Source organism: Epinephelus fuscoguttatus, linkage group LG3, assembly GCF_011397635.1.
Source record: "Epinephelus fuscoguttatus linkage group LG3, E.fuscoguttatus.final_Chr_v1".
In the NCBI taxonomy this organism is placed as follows: Eukaryota; Metazoa; Chordata; class Actinopteri; order Perciformes; family Serranidae; genus Epinephelus; species Epinephelus fuscoguttatus.
In genome coordinates this window covers 33,020,774-33,042,790 of record NC_064754.1, presented here as the reverse complement: position 1 = coordinate 33,042,790, position 22,017 = coordinate 33,020,774, and the positions used below count along the sequence as shown (strand labels likewise).

At 42.0% G+C, this 22,017-nt stretch overlaps 1 protein-coding gene across 6 annotated transcripts; it reads left to right on the top strand.

Annotated features, from left to right (window-relative positions):
• The first annotated feature begins 129 nt into the window (after positions 1-129).
• On the top strand, positions 130-18,338 carry tdrd7a (tudor domain containing 7 a). Of its 6 annotated transcripts, none has more exons than XM_049571733.1 (22): positions 130-235; positions 1,907-2,114; positions 2,281-2,425; positions 2,554-2,671; positions 2,794-2,898; positions 3,280-3,317; positions 4,071-4,111; positions 4,481-4,651; positions 4,915-5,643; positions 5,887-6,083; positions 6,726-6,918; positions 7,097-7,208; positions 7,389-7,600; positions 7,931-8,065; positions 9,392-9,475; positions 9,633-9,767; positions 10,233-10,343; positions 13,227-13,407; positions 13,695-13,864; positions 15,268-15,461; positions 15,655-15,815; positions 17,346-18,338. In XM_049571733.1, exons 2-22 carry the CDS (start codon positions 1,911-1,913, stop codon positions 17,576-17,578), a joined length of 3,669 nt encoding a protein of 1,222 aa, XP_049427690.1. In that variant the 5' UTR covers positions 130-235; positions 1,907-1,910; the 3' UTR covers positions 17,579-18,338. The 6 variants fall into 6 exon arrangements, with proteins under 6 accessions (XP_049427690.1, XP_049427692.1, XP_049427696.1 ...); XM_049571735.1 differs by having other exon boundaries at positions 151-235; positions 1,910-2,114; XM_049571739.1 differs by lacking the exon at positions 130-235 and adding an exon at positions 393-590 and having other exon boundaries at positions 1,910-2,114.
• Positions 18,339-22,017: the final 3,679 nt, after the last annotated feature.

The following is a 22,017-nucleotide window of genomic DNA, read 5'->3' as shown; positions in this document are numbered from 1 at the left end:
TATATATAGTCAGTCACATATAAAGTGATGCATTTAGCTAGTTAAATGCTCATTAGAGAAATGTGAGAAATACATACGTTCAAAACCAATGCCAAATACAGGCTAAACTAAAACACACCGGTAGTGACCTTTTGAACTTGTGGGCGTAACGTTAAACATGCACGTGATTTTGAATTCGACTTTACCAAAGACACCACTAAGCAGTTTGGCTAGCAAAATTCAGTGAAAATTACAGGTAATGTAAACATAGAAACGTTATTATCAGCCTTTACACTTGAGCTAACGTTACTGCACATCGCAAATAACTTTGACAAGTTTGTAAAATGTCATTTGTGGGCTGAAACAACAAGCTTCAACGTCACTGCAACGTTAGCTGCAAACGAACAGTTAGCCGTTAGCCAAGCAGCTAACGGTCACGTCATCAGTCTTTAAAGCAGCATATTTGCGCTATTTAGCAAAAGTACATACATCCAACGACCGTTTTCCACAAGATTGACTTACCGATCACATTTAAAGCGATGCATTTAGCTAGTTAAATGTGAGGAACATTTAAGTTCAACATCATATGACCATGTCAAATACAGGCTAAGGTAACGTTAAACACACCGGTAACAGTTAGTGACCTTTTGAATTTGTGGGCGTAAGCGTGCACGTTACTTTGAATGCGACGATACTGAAAACACCACGTAGCAGTTTGGCTAGCGAAAGTTAGTGAAGGTACAGGTAATGTAAACATAAACAGTTTTATCTGCCTTAAAACTTGAGCTAACGTTATTGCACGTCGCAAATAACTTTGAAAGGGTTGTAAAATGTCCGTTGTGAGCCGGAGCAACAAGCTTTACTTTACAGCTAGCTGCAAACGAACAGTTAGCCGTTAGCCGAGCAGCTAAGTTAACGGTCACATCGTCCGTCTATCGGTTAAAGTTAAATTAGCGGCAGACATCCGTTTTTGGACCAGACCTATTGTCTTCATGGATATTAAATTCAGTCTGATAACGGATCTTTAATGTTTGACGCCTCGCAACGAGGACATAGACTAAAAATTTGCCTGGTGGTTTTAGTAACTCTGCCTTTTGTGTGGCCCATAAGGTTGCTGGATATTGTAGAATCCAGCTAGCTGTCTTTGACATTGTGGCAGACACTGAGCTAAGTTAGTTTAACCAGCCGAATTTTGCTCTTTAACTTAAAGAGGAACTCTTGTGACATTGTAAGATACAAAAGTTGTGTTAAATGTTTGCTTGCTCAGATAACTTACAGTAAACAAGAATGTTTAGCCAATGCAGCAGCTTAAGCACAAATGTTTTATTGTATATCAGCATCAAATCCACGAAGCAGTGTTGGTTTCAAATCTTAACTTTTTAGAGCGTTTTTCTTAGACAAAATTAAGGTGGAGCCCAAAATCCTGAGTCTGTCCCCCAGAACTCTGTGGTTAAAATGACTGTGCCTGAAGGCCCTATTAAAAGTCTTACAATGTGTTTAATTTTTAATAGTAGGCCATAAAGTCATCATTCTTGAATATGAATTTGTGAGGTCATATTTGCCACAAATATATCTAATAAAGTCCATATTTCTGATGTTACAAATCTTTAAACCTTTCACTGAACTTATAGCTCTCTTAATTTTATAGGCGCAGTTACCTGTTGGCTAAATATAGATTGATAGCTATATGTCAACATAAAACGAGACCACATATAAACACCTTACGTTTATAGTTAGCCTGCGGTGCTTCAAATAAGTAATTAATTAATTGTCTTAAATTATTTTGAAAAGGTCTTTACAGCATTCATTTTAAGTGTCTTATAGATGTAGACGACCTGTAAGTGCTTTTAACTGATGCTGTACTGTACTCGTGCATTTTTAACCCCACTGATTTTTCGTCCGTGTTTCTTTTTCTGTGTGAATTCAGCAGGATGTCGGACAGCGAGTCCGTAAAGAAAATGTTGCGGTCTGTTCTCCAGTCCAGCAAGGCAGGTGTTTCTATTAACACTCTCCAGTCAGAGTACCGCTCACTGTGCGGAGAGAGCATCCCGCTGAGGAAGCTGGGCTACTTGAAACTGGAGGACTACCTCAGGAGCATCCCCTCGGTGGTCCGCCTGGACTACCGCATGGGTGAGGTGAGGGCTATCATTTTTATTTACCCAGGTTTAAGGCCATTGTCACCTCGTTGGTAATTTGCTTCCATAAACTACTGCCAAAAGGCCAGCTAGCATGAGCATAGAACCGATAACCTCTGTAACAAGTTGTGTGTAGTTCGTTAAATTCAATAAATGTGCCCTGTAGATGATGTGCTTTGCTGCGGTGTGTCAAGAGACAGCCCACATTGCTGAGCTGGTGGCCAGGCAGAAGAGCCCCAAGAAATCTTGTCGTGCACAGTTTGTCAACTGCAAGATGAGATTCAAACCTTCCAACCCATACATGCTCAATGGTAGGAGACACTTGTTACATTTCATTTCTTCAGCGGGTGATTCCTCATCATTTATCACAGCTTTGTTTGTATCTCATTTCCTTTATTCACCATAATCTGACCTGTTGTCACCTTTCACATGCATTTAGTGAGGCCAAGGTTGTCTCTCCGCCAACCCTCAGCTAGTAATATCTCTAACTGGATGCATAACCGTCCTCGATCCCATGGTGGCTACAGAGGAGGTTTCAGCGCCTCAGGAGACTACAGGTAAGCATTAATAGTTTCCATCAGGTGTTAATGAGCATTAAATCTTCAGTCTGTGCTTCATGTCTAGAGACTTCCAAAACGAATAAACTGACGCGTTTGCTCATGTTCTCCCCAATCAAAAGGCTGTCGGACCCAAGGTTCAGCTCTGTTACCCCGGTGGAACACAGACGACCAGCTCCTCAACCAGCTCCTCTTTCCACTGTAAAGCAGTTGTTAAAGCCTGACAGGTAAACACACACATGTGGACAAACATGTCGCTACACTCAGCTCTGTTGAATCAAAGATGTGGTTCCTCTATGCCCAGTATTCACTTCAGGCAAGGATACATTTTCAGTTTATTAACCATAACTATGTAAGTATAAAAGTTAGCACGCTAACACCACTTTTAATGGTATTTAACATTAAAATATTTCTCATGGCAATTATTTTGATATATCAGCAGTGGTATAGTAGAAGCTATCTATAGTCAAGTCTCAAATTATGGACCACTTAACCAGCCTCTATTAGCTTATTATTTTATCAAGTTCTGCAGCAGGATGTTTGTATTGAATGACAGCTTGTTGCTGTGAAAAGCACATTATGCTTAAAGACTGCTATGTTGCCAACAGGAAAGAGGAGAGCTTGGCAAACTATCAGAAGATCAGAGGTACGTGGGACCTTCTTGGTGTGTGTCCATGTCAGTTTCAAAGCATTTTAAATGGTTCCCTTTAAAATAAAATTAGGTTTTCAAAAATTGGACCCACTTGTTTTTTCAGATGTCTGTGCTTTTTATTCCCATGAGAATATTTGTGTCAGCCAGCCACAAGTGGCAAGAGGTTGGGTGCAGGAACCAGCTCTAAATTCATAACCAACAGCTGCATATTAATGCACCATTCAGGCAGATGGGTCAGTTAGTCAGAACAGAACATTTCAGACAGGTGTATAATATAGACATTAGACAACACTTTCGAAACAAATATTAGTTCATGCTCACCAGATTAACAAACAACCTGTAGAATCAGTGCCTGTACACATGCCTCATCTTTAACCGCTTTGAAAACATGAGGTCAGGCGCTGGTTATTGCTCCTTTGCCTGTCTGTGCCAACTTTTAAGAGCGCAGAGGCAGGTTGCATCTGAGGCTGCTAAGCGACCATAACCAGTACCCAATCACAGCTTACCCACCAGAATCCTGACTGTAAAGCTGATGTTCCTGCAGGTGTTGTTTTGCAGTGTGTATTAGAATATTGTCTTTGGGACAGATGTAAAGCTCTGAGTAGCCCTGTAGTGAAATGATCAACTTGTGCTCCATATTTACCGTGGACTGACAGATACAGAAGAAGGGAACGATATCTGCTGGCGGTGGTTGGTTTTTCCTTTTACCGATTAACCTTTTTGTCTTCCTTTGCACAAATTTCACAGAGAAGCCTCCAGAACAAGTCTCTAGACTTGGCCAATCCCAGGTACAGTAAAAACATTCTCTGTGCTGGCTGTGTCCCATTTCTACTTGTATTGACAGTTTACATTTGATTTGCAGTATATTGGATTTTGTGTTGTTTTAACTACATCCGTAATACATATACACATATGTGAAGAAAATGTGTCTGTTCGTCTTATATGTGAATGATGTCTGTTTCTGTTTTTGCACCCCAATCAGTGATGTCATAGCATTTCTTTTCCTTTACTGCTTTTAATGAGTTAATTTTTATTAGTTGATATCTGTGTTTGTTTTATTTATTTGATTTGAGGCAAGAAACTGTGAAACTGGTTTAAAAAAACAATAACATGGGGACATACTCATAGTGATCAATCATGTGAATGTCCCCATGCAGTCTGGTTCGTATGACGTGGAGCTGGTGCAGAGCAGAATCACTCAGGTGCTGGAGAAATACTGCAGTGGACTGTGGATGTCGAAACTGCCCGCAGTCTACAGAGAAATGTTTGGTGAGAGCCTCCACCCTCAGGTGCTCATAGATCTGGAAAAGTGGACGGACGTCAGTATGGTGAGTCAGTAAGGTTTTTTTTGTATATGTACAAATATTTATTCCAACCAGTTAAACAAAGTAGGCATTGTGAAGCCTTGTGAGTGTATAGTTTGAGGCCTGTACAAACTTGCATATCTGGTCTTTAAGTGGAAAATATCTTATTTGAATACAGGTAGTTGGGTTTTAGGTAGAAAAACTGTTTTCCAAATACAGTTGAAGGTTCCATCAGAGGTTTAACAGCCTTAACAGGAACTGATAGGAGTTAAAATCTCTTTCCACAGGTGGAGCAAATGCAGAGCACCAATCGAGCCGACCGCCTAATCTACCCTCCTCTGCCTTCTAAGCCTTGTGTTTTCCCTGGAAGTCCCAACACCACCACGCCTCCGACATCGCCCTCTGATTCAAGAAGAATCAACACACTCCTTTCTTTACGCCCATCAGCTACTGAACAGCTTTCCAACCCCCACTGTCCCCCCCCCGTCCCTAAACCAAGAGTTTGCCCCTTGGCTAAGCCCACCTTCATTTTTCATCCACAACTTGCCCATGACCCAGCTCCTGCTTCACCGAATCCCCCATGTGTTAATCCTGCAGTCAATGGTGGATGTAAAGATGATAACAACTTGCCCGCAGCCACCCTCAACCACAGCCAAAACACTCAGCCCTCAGCTTCCACCTGGACTTGGCCTGCATCAACCAACGCTCCTCCACTGGCTTCCTCCATCCAAACCGACCCTGAAATTTTACCTCTTTTGAAGGTCACATTCTCTCCTAACTCCAATTCTGCCCCTTGTCCTCCACCAAAATCTCCTGCTGACGTTGTGTCAGCTGAGTTGCGTGAGAGAATAAAGGAGCTTCTGTCTAAGTACAGTCAAGGTCTGTGGGCCCATGCTTTGCCCAAACTCTTTATGGACACGTACAAGACACCATTCCCCGAACACGTTTTGGACAACTTGTCTCTCTTGCTGGATTTCTGCAGCGTGGAGTATCCTATTCCGCATGACAAGAGAAAGGTAAATGAATGAGATGACACAATATATACCAGAGTTAGCGCTTTGTACAAGTTAAGTCCTCAACAGTAGTGTGAAGTTATCTTATTCTCACGTTTAATGCTCGCTCGATGGATGTTTTTCTAACAGTACAAATTATTTCTTCTTTAATGTGACCTTTAACTCTTTGAGGAGCTCAGGTTACATGCTGGTAAACTATTTGTGTCTGTTAATGTGTTTGTTGTTGATGTACTTTCCTGTGGGCAGGCCATTCTGTATTTCTCCAGCAGAGCAGACATAGAAGCCACAGACAGCCAAGACAGCCAGCGAGGCAAAAGCCATCCCCTTCCCTCTGGCCTGGAGGTCCTGGGTCCTGTAGTGCCTCCTAGTCTGGTTCTTCCCTCAGAGCAGTACCCCTCTGTGCTGATTACTGATGCCCAGAACAGCAATGCTGTTACTGTAAGGTGAGACACACTTTATTCTTGCAGACATGAATGAAATTAAGTGTTCCTGAAGCTGTGTGAGGATTTTTTTTTAATCTCAAAATATTAACATTTATGACTGATGTAGGTGACATGTACATCATGTATTAAATCAATAAGCTTCTTCCAGTGTAGGGTGGTTGCCTACTCTAAACAATGTTGTATTTGATTGTGCACTGTTGCAAAATGTTAGTGCAACACAAGAACAGGTGGTTTTTGCTTAAAATGGAGAGCAATTATTAGAAACAGCTTTTTCTCTTTCTCCACCTTGATCCACAAGCACCAGGTAGCACATGCATTGTCTAATTTCATCTCTGCAGCTGCAGGATCTGACCTTCTGTTTAATATGCCAGTATTGTGTGCCAAGGTATTACACTGAACTTCTGAATAATGTTGTTGACCTCTCCTTCCACCTCCTTAGTATTTCTACAAGTATTTATGCTATCAGGCCTACAAGGGTGTGCAGAATAATTTTAGAACAGCTTTATCTTGCTATCTTAAGAGAACAACATAAAAACAAAAATATGAGCAACCACTCGTGTTTGCTTTGTTAATGTAACATACAGGTTAGTGTCTTTGAAGACTACCTTGCACAGATTGAGAAAAGTTTGTCTTTCTGTTCAGGTACGTAGGTGAGGTCTACTCCAATGCCCAGGAGGCCATGGAGCAGGCCATGTGCTCCTTCTACAACCAAAACTCCACCCACCATTCTCTCTCTAAACCTGTTGTTGGTCAGCTGGTGGCAGTAAGAGGGGAGGAAGGAGATGAGCTTGCAAGAGCTCAGGTCGTGGAGGTTGTGGCCCCTGACAAGGTCAAGGTAATCTGTTGTTTTCGTTAAGAAAAATATTCACAATGTAAATCATAATCTAAACCAAAACGACTCTGGGACACAGCTTGTGGTGATCTTCAGTTTGTTGAAGGAAGACATTTGGTAGCTACAGGATGGTGTCTGTATTTCTGCTGCAAAAGAACTTTTGTCTGTCTGTCTGTGCCAGGTATACTATGTGGACTATGGCTTCTCTGTGGAAACCAGTGAGACTAATCTGCTGGACCTGCATCAGGACTTCCTCTCCCTGCCGTTCCAGGCTATCAATGTCAGACTTGCAGGTATAAAGAGAAAAAGGAAATGATGTTAGGACTTGTTTTGGGTACAGGAGAACCGACAAAACGTTTACATCAGCCAATAGATGTACAGTGTAGGTTCGGTATCACTACTAATAGAACTTCTCTGGTCCTTCCTCTACCTCTTCCCTCTTCTTCTCATCTCTCTCTCTTCCTTTCTCCCAGGTCTCGAGGCATTCAGCTCCCATCCAGAGGTGCTGTCTTTACTGGACAAGTTGGCAGTGGAAAAGATCCTGCTGATGGAGACGTTAGAGCCACATCAACAGAATAATACGCCTGTCACAGTGTTGTACGACACTTCTCAGGCTGAAGACATCAACATCAACTCAGCCTGCCTGAAGGCTCTCCGAGATGTGACCATGAACAACCCTCTGACTGTAAGGATTAGTAGAGTGTAATGCATAAGATCAAGGAGAGCCCTCTGTTAGAATAACATTTTGTGTATGCATATAACAAACCTATGCATGTATAAAGCCAATTAAATGGCAGCAAAGGGGCAGTTTCCCATTTTTTTAGCTCAGATCTACAAGTGAGTGGTGCTGTTGTACTATTGTCATATTGGCCTGTGTGTGTTTTGGGAGTTGTGTTAATTAATAGGGGTCTTATTCAGTTGGAATTCAAACCAGCAGATGGTCAGCCATGATTGTTAGGTCCTCAGTGTTAATCATCTGTGTGTTATCTAACATCAATCTCTCTGTTACCTGTAGGTAAATGTTACCTATCAGGATGTGTTTGTCACAAATGTGTGTGCAGATGGTATCATCTACTGCCAGCTGCCTTCCAGAGGAACCACAAGACTCCGCAAGCTGCTGGAAGAAACAGAGTCTTTCTTTATTTCCCAGGTAAATGAGTAATGGAAAGCATTTTATGTTTTGCAGTGATGGTATATTGAATACCAGCAGTGTAGTTATCAGGTGTCTGTTCAGTGGGCTGCTTGATGCAGAGAGAGGCTGTTTTCTTCTCAAGATAATGCACAAATTCAATGAATGAGCTGTTTGAATTAACTGTTTAGTCAGTGCTATCATAACTATAGTCAGTTCACTGAAACATGCAGCACTTTCCAAAGCTCAACTTGCTTGGTGAAAACAGGCCTGTAAGATAGGATCTACACCTTGTTTTTATTCAGAGGCGTTCCAGTGCTGACGGAGCAAGGCAAACAAGGTTTTACAGTCATTGAGTTGTGATGTGAGAAAGGGGAGGGATGACTTTATCCAAATATTTAGAGCAGGCATAAACCCACACTGAATCACAAACACAATGCTGTTGCCACACATCTTTGAAACCCTTCAATGTGTGATGCCACATCCCAGTTTTTGATGAAATTGGGATTTTGCCTTCGATAGTTGATGATGATCATGTGAAATCCATGACTTCAGTGTGGCGTCACAAAACTTTAAGTCAGGATTTCTAATGCGTACACACTGAATTCTTTGCTTTACACAAGCAGTGTATTACACAAGCTTCAATAGTCAACTTTAAACCACTTAATGGTTTGGCTCCCGAATACATTTCATTTCCATATCTGGTGAGGTTGATAGGAGCCCCTCTTCAAGGATGGTCTACCTCTTTGAGACAGTCATGGGCTGGCTTGGCTTGGTTTGCTTTAGTTTGGCCTGTCAGCCCAGCACGGCAGGGATTTGTGTCTCCATTACAACAGGGCTCCCTGCTTGAAGGTGTCTTTAACTGATAACAGCTTCTCTTGAGTGATGACATTTCAAAGCAATAGGCTGATCAATGGCTAAACTTGCTGTTATTTTTGTTGCAAGTGTTAAGCCATCACACAGCAGGGCAGGTAAAACAAGTTTACCTGTTGGAGGTGAGCTGTTTGCAGTCGTGCAGTAAGAGCCTGTTGTCTGCAGCTCTGCATCAACATCTCACTTTGACTGATTCTGCTCTGCTGATTTAGTGATTAACACATTTTATTTCCTATAGATTCTTCACAATAAAAGCTCCCCATTATTTTGTTATGTTAAAGCTTTTATTGTGAAGCAGCAAAATAAGGAAATGTTGGGTTTTCATCAGCAGTAACTTAACACGACTCATACGTTTCAAAGCGAACATGACACAGGTCTGTCTAGCTACTGTGTTTGATTTCACACAGCTCAAAAATTCCTCTCAGGAAAGGTAAAGAGTCTTGATAATTGTGTTTTTGTAATTGTTCTTGTTAGATGACGTCTGAGTCCCTGGTGTCCAGACCCTTTGTTGGCAAGCTCTGTCTCGCCCGCTACAAGGGAATGTGGTCCAGAGTGGAGGTAAGAATAGAATCAATGAAATATATTTTTTGGAAAATCTTAAAAGCATATGATAATTTTGGACATTGAAACTATGGTGATGTCGTATTGTTGATCAGAAGAGTTTGAGGTCATATTTCTTTGACACCCACAGACATGTTGTTGCTCTTGTTTTCAGATAACCACCATGTATGGCAACAGAGTGATTGAGATCCTCTACATTGACTTGGGTGTCTCAGCAACTGTAGAGGTCACTGATCTTCGAGAGATCCCTCCCCTTTTCGTCAAAAGCTTCATCATCATCCCACCACTGGTCAGTTGTTTCTGTGTGTTTGTTGTGGCGGCAGCAGATGCACCATAATCTTAACCAGTCCAGTGACTGCAGGAGCATATTTTCCTCTGCACATTGATTTGAAGCTCCTGCTACTGTATTTACTGTAAAGGACTCCTTTTTGATTCCTGGACAAAAGTTGGGCTGTCATCGTGCTTGCAGTGGTGTACCTCAATATTATATCAATATTTTAAAAATATTGAGTTTGAAGCAAGTCATTGTTGATAAATTTTCACTGTTTCAGGAGACACAGTGTAAGACTGAGACTAAGGAAGCTTAATTTTTTTTGATAAATTGTAAATGTGAATTGCTGTTTTGTTGAACATGTCTGTCATTGGCTTGCACATCAGCCAGCATTGTTTCTAAAGATGATAATGTTGTGAATCGGTCTAAAACATAACTGTGCTTTTTTTTTTTTTTTTTTTTTTTGTGTGTGTGTCTCTTCAGGCTATCAAATGTCGCCTGGCTGATGTAACAGTTCCAGAGGGGGACTGGAGCCCAGAGGCTGTTCTGTGGGTGAAGGAGGCGGTCCTGGGTTCTGAAGACTGCAAAATGAAGGTAACATACTGTAATTCCCCTTTTTAACCAAAATTAGCATGTGGATGAGGGATTTTAAACACAAGAAAAGGTGTATTTTCCGGCAGCTATCAATGCATCGCACTGGCAAAGGTGCTAAAATTAGAGCAATATGAGTTTTGTATTTCCATCACTGCAAATAGGAGCTGGAGCTCATAAATATGCGACTACTGCAGAGTCATTTGACCCGGGCGTGAATACTGATTGTAACCTTTCCCATTACATAAAAAGCCAGATGTTAACAGGTGTTAATGGGTTTAGTCCAAGCATCAGAGTTGGGAAGAAATTTGATCTAAGTGACTTTGACCGTGGAGTAAATGTTGGTGCCCCCACGTTAGACCCTGTTCAATATGGTTGAAATGCCACAGTATTGTGGCAAACCGCGGTACACAATAAATATATATATATATATATATATATATATATATATCTCCTCTAAACTACTGTAGGCTACAGTTAAAGAGTAACTAAACCCTAAAACCAAGCTGATAATCATTGTTTCTGGTTGTATAGTAGTGTTACTGACTGATCCTGCTCAAAATCTTGACAGTTTAGTGCAAACTGTTGAAAATCTACATTTTATTTTAAAAATGTGCTATGGAGTGCCCTCTACAGCTTGAAACCTGGTTACTACATTTGAATTTACATTACATTACATTGGGGGCGAATGACATCACTAACCGTCCATGCTAAAGCCTGCCCTCCTCCCTTTACTCCTCCCCTTACTATAAAACCATTCTGTCAGCAGTTATCAAACTGATAGCGAGTAGGTTGGATCAGAGCAGAGAGAGTAGTAGAGCAGAGAGAATAGTTAGTAATTTGTCGAATTGTATTGTTAGCATAGTGTATTTTAGTGTACGTTTACAGTTAGTAGTGTGTTTATAGTATTTAGGTTAGTTGGTCAAGGAGGGGCACTGAGGCTCAGGAGTATATGTGCGGGGTGGCGAGGGAGGGATGTGAAGGGCCACTGTGCGGTGAGAGAGAGCCGAGCCTCGGGGGTATATGTGCGGGGCTGCGAGGGAGGGATGGATGGATGGATGCATGCGGTGGGCTGCTGTGCGGTGAGCCCAGGCTCCCAGAGAGGGTGAAATAGAACCAAGTAGGATAAAATAAGTCAAAGTGTGGAGAAGGGGACCGGCTGAGCTCCGGCCGCCTTCCTTTCTGCCTGTGTGACACAGTTAGGGGCGGTTTTCCAAGCCACCATTGGCACAATGAAAATAAGTCGAAGTGTGAAGGAGAGAGACCGGGTAAAGAGGCCAACCTCCGGGGAAGTCCTCTCCTCTCTCCCTGCAGCGAGGGACAGTCTTCACTCCGCCTCCTTCCTCAGCACACTCCTCAGCAGAAATACCGAGTTAGCAGGAGAATAAGTTTGCTGAACAATGGCACAGGAAATGCAGCCAAAAATAGCACTTCCAACGTTACTTGTAACGGCTCGCCCCGCTAAACAGGCTGAGAAAAGAAAGTCGGAGGCAGAAAAGGCTGCAACGAAAAAGGCTTTGGATAAAGCGAGAGGACAAACCACACATCAACATCGGTGCAGCTTTTGAACGGTGGAGGCAACTGAGGGAGCTGAAGGGCCTGAAAAGTGATGCAGAGTTTGCTGTCTTTCTGTTGGACAGGTAATTATTTGTTTGCTTCGGGGGGATTTGTTATTTTACTCGGCTATCCTCTGCCCTGCTGACTCCTACCTACTGCAGGATGCGTGTTCAAGTTTGTGTGGGGCCGTGGCTTTGGATGGAGCACTGACGGGAGGGGGAGGAGGGGTGGAGCTTAGAGGAGGTGCTGCTTTCAAATCTTGCTAGCTCTCCAACATTACCAACTATAGCATTAAAGTCCCACTGATTGTTACACACCTGAGAAATTTGTTCTCTGCATTTGACCCATCCCCTGAGGGAGCGGTAAGCAGTAGCGGTGCCGTGCTCGGGTATCGTGGTGATCTAACCCCCCAATTCCAACCCCTGATGCTGAGTGCCAAGCAGGTAGGCAACGGGTCCCATTTTTATAGTCTTTGGTATGACCCGGATCGAACCCACAACGGACGGCAGACACTCTACCGCTAGGCCACTGAGCTGTGTTATGATAAAGTTAAATAAAAAGTTAAACTAGGTATTGTTGTAATTGAGTAGATTAAAGCCGACCCACTAGTGCTTTTATTTTGAAGCACCCGCCTCATCTCAGGCAGGAAGTGTTGATGTATTTGCTATGAACTGGAAGCTTCTGGTCAATGTGAGAGAGTTAAACTGTTGCTGCTGCACTGTTAAATGTAAGGATTTATTAACTGTGGGCTGGAAACAAACTAACAGCTCTCCAGGTCACATATTAATAGTATTTGTAAGTCGCACTGGTGCTTCATGGTCTCATAATGTGACTAGATAGTCATGGTCTAGAGCCCTGCAGAAATGACACAGGCTTCGCTGTCTCACACACCATCACTCAGGATAAAGTTTTCTAGCTTGGTAGAGGAGTGTGTATGACATACCACGTTTTTTAGTCTTTCTTTGTGTTTGTCTGTGAGAGGGAGAGAGCCACAGGAGGGAGCAAGAGAACCAAAGTGAGTCTCATGCTGGTGGCTTAAAAAAAGAGACGTGATAGTTTATACTCAGTGTTTACGATATAGTTATACATCCAAGGAGGAACAAGCTGCAATACATAGGGTATATTCTGTGTCTCCAACCCCAATTATATAGGCTTGACTGCTTGAAGCAAAACAGTGTTGATCTAGCTTCAGATATGCCAAATATAAACACTGCAAATCAAGCTTACCAGGAAGGCCCTGTGAGAGAACAGCCCCAAACAACAATGGTTACTTCACTGTCTCTGTATCTTTATATGTGTTTGTTTTCTCCCTTTGTTCCCTCATTTCAGATCTTGAAATTAGACCAGCACAAAGGGGACCGGCTGGTCTATATGTACCTCTTCATCGGTGCTGACGGTCAGGAGCTGGATAAGAGCATCAACCACCAGCTGGCCCAGTCAGAGCTGTGGCAGAAACTCACAACACAGAACAACAACACAATCGCCAGCTACAACAGCAGTGTGGATACAGGTAATAATATTTTACATCAGACACATAGTCTATTCTAGGTCTGGGATGACCCCTGTATACAGTCAGCATTTGTATACATGAGCTTGTGAAACTTTTTGAAAGAGTCCTCCCAACTGTTCACCATGTGAAGTCAAGGTATCAGGACGGTCAAACATCTTTTGTTATTGTTGGATTTATATATATTAGCACAATGACTTTGAAATAAATCTGGACTGTGACATTAAAGTGCTGACTCAGCTTTAATTTGAAAGTGCTTTGCATGTACCTCTGTTTTTACAAATGTCTAGGTCTCAGTGCTCTGGTGGAGAAGTTGACTCTGAGCAGCCCTGTCCCACAACCTATTGTCACGGCCTCAGCCCAACCTCTTCCCGGAGCAGAGAACACTCTCTCTGCAGATACAGCCACCAAAGCTGAGATGCAGCCACTTCCACTGCCTCCCCCGCTGGAGCTCCCCCAGGTATGTGGAGATGAACACACTGTCTGTATTGGCTCACCTGTCATGGGGGGTAGATGTAAAATATGTGCATCATGGCTTGTCTTCAGGTGACAGTCAGTCATCTTTATCATTTTATGATTCATCATTTGTTAATAGATTTATATTCAAGAACAAGATAACTTCAAGGTATACCATGTGGGATTTTCCTAATAAAGGATGCTACTGAGTGAAAACTAACAGAAAATTAGGACATACACACAGTACAAGTACAGTAGTACAGTACAGACGTTCCTGGGCATATTGCCCTCAGGCAGTAATTAAAAACAAAAGAACGAAATAAAAAATTAAATGCGAAAATAGTAAGGAAAAAGACAAAGTGGATAAAGCTTTTTCAAAATGAGTCTAGGGTTGCCTTCCACCTCTGCTGCTTCAGGAAGGACAGGATGAAGAGTGACGCAGAGTTGGTCTTTTTCTGTTGGACAGGCAGATGTCAGCGTTTAGCTTAGTTAGCTTGCTTAACATTTGTATTACAACAAATATCATGTTCCTACAATAGTAACTTGCAGTGTACATATCTGCTGTCTGTTTCAAAGTTATGTTTGCAAACAGTAAGTGTCTCATGGATGATGTTTTACTCTAAGCTGACGCAGAAGTTGGTGTTGCATTGGTTCCCTCGTCAAAAAGCCTATGGGGTTATCCTGTTGGATTTTTGATTATTGCTAAAAATAAGCTCTGTCGCAAACAAACAATTTTGATACTTACACGTTGTGTTCAGCAAGATAATCTCCACAAATGAACACCACTTTCATTATTATTAAAGCCTAAATGCAACTGCCTGAAGCAAAAAGCTAACGTTGGGCTATAAATGAATTTCACTATGGTTGCATGACCCAACGTCACCATCATAACAAGACTAAAGCTGTGTTGGCAGCGGCTCTGTGTGGTGATATTCTGTAGTCTCATTTAGCCACTTGTTAGCAACCACCTTTATTAAGATGTATAGAAGCTTCAGAGTTCATGAGTAGAACAAAACGTGAAGGTCTGCAAAGCTTGTGTTAACCACAAACTTTATTGCAGGCATCAACCAAAAACTCATTAAAAGCCACTGACTTTGAGACGAGGGAATCGTGAGTGGTAAAATGCTAAGTAATTTCCGTGTTTTAGGACATATTCCTGGGGCACCCTAATGGATCAAATCTAAAACAAAGCTCACTGTCAAAACTACCAATTAATTTTTGTACTAGTGAGCTGTAAGTTATTTCAGTTGCTGCTGTGTCGTGTAAAAGTAATGTAAAGTTTAACAACTTGTGGTTACAGCCTCAATATAGTTCATTCTGGAAACCTCATTCTGTGAACTTCAGAATGTGAATATTAAACAAAACCTGTGGTAATATACACTTATTCTTTTCCCTGTCTTCTTTCAGCCTGGTCAGAATATGGACGTGTTTGTGCCAGTGGCCTGCCACCCTGGTTACTTTGTGATGCAGCTATGGCAGGACCTGTATAAACTGGTGGTGCTGATGGGGGAGATGATCCTCTATTACAACAAGATATGGAAGACCAACTCAGCCCCGCCCATTCAGACAGGAGAGATCTATGCTGCCAAAATAGACAAGAAGTAAGTGAAAAATGTGTTTGCACCTGATTCAAACGTGACATTAGGCTTGGGCGGTATCACAGTATTAAGTTATAACAGGGTATATAGAAATACTGATGCTATGATTTTCAATACTGTCAAAAATACAGAGATAACAACAAGATCTTGCTATTGTCTGATGATTGGTGGTTAACTGATGCCTGCCTCTATCCAGCTGGCACCGTGTGCAGGTCAAGGGGATTCTGGCCAACGGGCTGGTTTCTGTCTTCGAGTTGGACCACGGTAAACATGAGCTGATCCGCAGTGCTTTCCTCCGACCCTTGATAGAGGAATTCAGACAACTGCCCTTCCAGGCCATCACTGCACAACTGGCAGGTGAGTTAGATCATAATTCTATCAGTGGCTTTATTGGTCATCATGCAGTAAAGCTGTTTTATTTTATATGTAACAGGTAGGGCTGTACCCAAATATTTGGATATTTGAATATTCGTTTCTATGGGTAGGTATTCATTATGAAAATTTGGTATTCGATATTCGTTTTGTTATTTATTTATTTATTTTTATTTATTTTTTTTTACATATTTTTTTGGTGCTAAATGTAGGCTTTCTGTTGTTGGTAAATGTAGGTTATCAATAAAAATCAAAACTTTTAAATTGCATTGTTAAAAATGTGAAAATATAGTATCGCCTACCAACTGAGCTTGTGTGCACGGCACGCTTGAACGCATCTGTCTGAGGCTGTGGATCAATGCCAAGTTTTACCACTTCATCACTATTCCCTCTAACTTGTAGCTGTTTTTTCGTTATCTATTGATATGAATTATAGAACTGTTTTTGTTAACGTTTGTTTCCCCCGTTTCGTACAATAAATTATTGTTTAAAGTTTCAACAAGTTTCTTTTGGAGTGCGTGACACAAGTGTGTTTTGAAAACGGCCGCGGACTGTCACCTGCTCAACGCATCAGTACCTTCGGATGCCATGACAGTAATTAGTCAGTAATAATGTCAAAATATCATTTACAGACCGATTTAACAGACGATCACTGCTGCCCGACCCGCAGGTCCATTAGTGGGTCCCGCGGGTTACGGGTCGACCTGCGCATCACTACTTAGTTCAGTCTTTAAATGCTGTACACAACAGTAGACATGATATTCTATTCAGGCCAACAGAACCAGCAGCGCAACGGCACTACAGTGCACGGCACTGCTGATTAACTATTTTATTACAGCACAGAGTGTCTGCCAGCAACCAATTACTTGCAGAGGCTTCCTACAACTTGTTTCAGCAGTTCCGATTTAATCAGAAGACAATTAAACAGGATGACTAGCCAATGTGAAAATCAAAAGAAAGCATAGAATAATGTACTGAAGGAGACTGTTGTGCCATCACATTTTTTTTGTGGTTTGAGAGCAAAGATCCGGTTGCTGCTGTGCAAAACTCCGCAATACAATTAGGTCCGAAAAAACCCCGGAGGAGTGCTTCGCAAGGAGTCTTTGAAAGGAGCCAAGCCTGGCGTAAAACCGGAGAGAGCAGGCAGCATGGCGGCAGCACGGCCACAGCACCCCCACCCACCCACCTGTCTGCCCGCCCGCCGTGAACAAATATTCGAATATTCGTTAAAAATTCTGCCGAAGGTCCGAATGTTAAAAAATGGTATTCATGACAGCCCTAGTAACAGGTAGTGTAATAAAGTCCTGTTTGAAATTTAGCTAATAAAATTTAAGTAGTTAAGTAGCTAGTTGTAACAATACATCGCTGTAAAGTTGATGAGGCCTGCAACTAACAGTTCTTTTCATTATGAGTTAATCAGCTGACTGACTACATGAATCACTTCCCACCTTGATAACACAAGGTTGAGCACGTCAGGTTATCATTGTGATTACTAATATCCTGTATGTTCGGCAGGTATTTCACAGCACCAGTGGTCAGAGGAGGCCTCCATGTTATTTAGGAACCATGTTGAGGAGCGAGCCCTGGTAGCCCAGGTGGAGAGTGTGCCGGAGGTGTTGGACGTTAAAGGTAAGCTGTGGGAACGCAAGCTGACAGTTTACCTGGTGGACACTACAATGGAGGACAGAGACCTGTGGATTCATACCATCATGGCCGATATCGACAGTGAACTTTCTTCAGCAGCCTAAAAAGTCTTCTCTGGAACTGAAAGTTTGACAATAGCTCTTTTCCTGGATCTTTTCATTTTCTTAAAGTGGTGAAAGTGCTCAGTGAACTTTGGAAGCCGAGTCACGATCTGTGCCTTCGGTATATTTTCAGTGTTCTGGATCTTTCTCCCAGTCAGACTTGAAAGAAGCACTTTTTAATTTTCAAGGGCCTTGTCATATTGAGACAGGAGATGTTTTGTTCAAGAGTTATTTTTTTCTGAATGTACCGATTATAAAAAATGTTCAATGTGTTTCAGAAGCACTATGGAGTGCAGTTGTACTCAGATTAATGAGGAAAAAGATGGAAACATTCCACGCCATCAGATATGAGTGTTGCCAGTCTGACAAGTAAATCCACCTCAGTTTAATTCATCAAACTTTTTATTTGTTCAAGTTAAGTCACCTGCATGTTGCATGTTTTTTGTGTTAATTATTACTCTGTTTCCCCATCTAACCTGTTTTTGTTTGCTGTGCCTTTATGCATGCAGTTGTATGGCTTATTTTGCACTTAATTTTGTGTCTTTACACATGTTTTTACATTAATCCAACTTAAATGACTTAACAACATCTAACTCTTGTTAAATTTTGTTAACTGGCTGAAAGGATTGTTTCAACATGAAAAGCTGTTCACACTGATGTGTTCTATTAAAATGTGTAGCCAAATGAGGGTGTACTTTAAATGTTTGTTTTTTCTTAGCGTGCAGAGATCGGCAAGTATTCTGACAGTGTGAGCTGCTATCTTACGGTGAACTGCCAGTGGGAAAAAAAAAAAGTTATAAAGAATCATTCTGTCAAAATAGACAACCGATTGTTAATTCTGTCTGGTGGGTAAAAAAGCATAAAGTGGCTTTAAAGTGCCAGAGCTCTTTCTGTCACCTTGGAATTAATGAGTCAGTATGACCAGCCAGTGGTAAACAAGTTTTAAATTGGTCTCTGTCAGATGAGACGACCAACAGTTAAAATGTCCTCAAAATTAAGGCAGATCATTTTAGGTTTTCCTGACCTTTACATGACATGCACCCAGCAGAATGAGCTATCCTCATGTGACACTGTGAACCTTCTTTTTAAGTACATTTTAATTTAATTTTGATAGCCGTTTCCCGTCTGACAGGATAACAAAGGCTACCTCACTTCAAACACTCTATTTCACTGGTCTCTCATCCTGAGAGAGCGGCTAAAGTGGTCAAAAAGACTAATTGTGTAATCTGAGTAGAGTATATCCATTACTAACCTGGACACATACAGATATGTTTGCTGCTTAAATTTGTCTCCTTGTCCAATTTGTGATGAAGATGGAGACTGGGGCTGCAGCATGAACATGCTTCAGGGCTAAAGAGCAGATATGGCTTGGTGTCACACAGCTATGGCACAGTGACCAGTGGTGGAAAGCAACTAGATTGACTTCAGCACTTTTGACGTGCTAGTGTATTTCCATTTCCACTGTAAGTATTTCCATTTCAGATTTCCATTTTTACATTATTTTCCTCTTCTACTGCACTACATTTTCCCATACATTGACTTGACAGATTGAGTTACTGGTTACTTTTAATATTAAAAATTTCCCCTTAAAAAAAAATACAGTTTTGGCTCGTGATCCCTTACATAAATGTAGCATCTACTGAGGGTACCTTGACATGTTTTTGATGTCTGAGTTGTTCACAGTTCTGCCATATTACTGTCCCCTCAAAGCTTCTCAGATGGTGGCATTTAATTAACAAACATAATTTTGAGAAAGGTCCAAAAACAGTTAAGTTTGTGTAACAGGAGTGTGTTTTTGGTTCTTTCCTCATTAGTCATCTCATGACCCTCTTAGATATATCTTGTGACCCATCCCATGGGCCCATTATCCAGGCTGGGAATCACTGCTGGGAAACTACCTCAGAAGCTGACCAGTAACAACATGGACTTCAGGATACATCATAACTTAAGTATAGATAAACTACAAAAACCCTCCAGGGCAAACATACAGTACACTTTAGAAAGAGCAGAGCAAGCGGAGGCTGACGGAGCAGGTTCTTGAGGTATCTCACTGAAATGCTGAAGTGCTCATGTCAAAGAAATCTCTGTTTTAGGCTGCTAGCAGAATCTCTATAGGGATGGCATTGTTGATTGGCTAGGTGCAGAGGTGGAAGAAGTCAGACCTTTTACTAAATTAAAAGTAGCAGTATCGCAGTGTGAAAATGCTCTGTTTTAAGCCCTGCCATCAAAACATACTTAAAAAAAGTACAAAAGTATACTTAAAGGTCCAGTGTGTAGGATTTAAGGTTGTCTATTGGCTGTTTTTATTAGTTAGTAATAACTTGAACATAAGAATCATGTTTTCATTACCTTAGAATCAGCTCTTTGTGTCTACAAATAGAGTGGGTCCTTCTTCACTGAGTCCGCCATGTTCTATACAGTGGCTCAGAATGGACAAATCAAACATAAGCCCTTTTAAAACAGGAATTATAAAATTTGCAGGAAAGCCCAATCAGTCTTTTTTCAGCATTGGCAGTATAAAAAAAATCTGGGAGTGCAGCACAGAGCCTCCTACCTACTTTTGTTCATACAGAATGTGCCTTTTTCGGGGCAATGGGGGCGTGAGCAAGTGACAAAACGTGTAGCTCAGCGTGTGACGCAAACAGTGACGTGAGAGGGAAGCCGCGGTTGGTCAGTCCTTCGGCGATTCTCTCGTAAGTCGGCCTGTTCTTCACTGTCCCCGTTATTTGACGGTTAATGGCCTCTTCGTTTGTGAGGGCAAGGAGGGTGCGCAATTCCTTGTCTCCCCAGTTGCTCATCTTTATATTGTCTGTCAGGTTTGCGTTTCCCTCTTGCTACTAGCTGCTCGCTAATTCCTGCGATCAGCTGTTTCCTTTTTATCCACCACCAGTGGGTCACACGTGCGGCGTCCTCAGCAGCTCCTCCCACAAGTCATCAACAGCCCCTCCAGTTGTGGAAGGCCGCCTTGGTCTGTTTAAACTAAAAGGGTTCCACCAATATGACTACCCTACAGGGCGGAAAATTGGGCATCTTGGATCAACTCGCCAATCTGGCTCTGTGTGTCTAAACGCTCGCAGCTTGCCGGCAAAATGGCCCAACATTCGCGGAAAATCTGGCAGTGTAAAAGGGGCTATGGACTCTAGATAGGGCCATTTGCGTGTGCACGTCAGCCACCGTAGTTCTACTCACTTTGCAAACAGGAGTTCCAGTTCTGCAACCTGATTCCTAGATGCCACTAAATCCTACACACCAGACCAGGGATCCTCAACTTGGTTTGCCCGTGAGCCACTTAATGCAAAATGACAGTAGATAAATAAATAAATAAATAAATAAATTCATGTTTTCAACCTTTCAGTGTTTGCTGTTATAACTCATCTTTGCAAAGAGACAAATCCAGTCACAGCAGACCGGTACAGGTAAGGTGTACGCAGTGGCGTTTCAAGGATTTGAGACCATTCAGGGCTCAGCTCGGGCCTCTGTCGGGGTAAGACCACAGCGGGTGCCACTCCTGTCAGCTAACAACTGGAAACTGAGGCTACAGTTCACATAGACTCACCAAAACTGGACAATAGAAGATTGGAAAATGTTGCCTGGTCTGATGAGTCTGGATTTCTGCTGCAACATTCAGATGGTAGGGTCAGAATTTGCCATAAACAACATGACAGCATGGATCCATCCTGCCTTGTATCAACGGTTCAGGCTGCTGGTGGTGTAATGGTGTGGGGGATATTTTCTTGGCACACTTTGGGCCCCTTAGTACCAACTGAGCATGGTTTAAACACCACAGCCTACCTGAGTATTGTTGCCGACTATGTCCATCCCTTTATGACCACAGTGTACCCATCTTCTGATGGCTACTTCCAGCAGGATAACGCACCATGACACAAAGCTCAAATCATCTCAAACTGGTTTCTTGAACATGACAATGAGTTCACTGTACTCCAACGGACTCCACAGTCACCAGATCTCAATCCGATAAAGCACCTTTGGGATGAGATGATGATGAATGGGATCATGAATGTGCAGCAGACGAATGACTTGAGTCCAGGTGTACCATCACCCCTTTGCCCTGGCTTTATTTTGCATTTCTTTTATTTATGGTGTGTTTCACCAGATCTGTCAGTCTAACCACTTTTACAGTAAAATATTTTTACACAAGAATCCATTTCATGTTTGGCCTAAGAGAAAACGAGACACATTGCTGTGCTTCATTCTGCCTCTGTTAGGGGAATCTCTAAAGCTGAAGCACTTTTAGGAGTCTTCCTCTAGCCTACATGTAATGGAGTATTTTTACATTATGTGAGTAGCTCCACCACTGCATCACCACATCCTGTCGGTGTGTCACCAAACAAACTGCTGCTCTAACAAGCTCCAGTGCGTCAAACTTAAGTAGGCTTATTAAGTGTTTTAACTGGAAAATAGGGAATGTGTCCGATAATGGG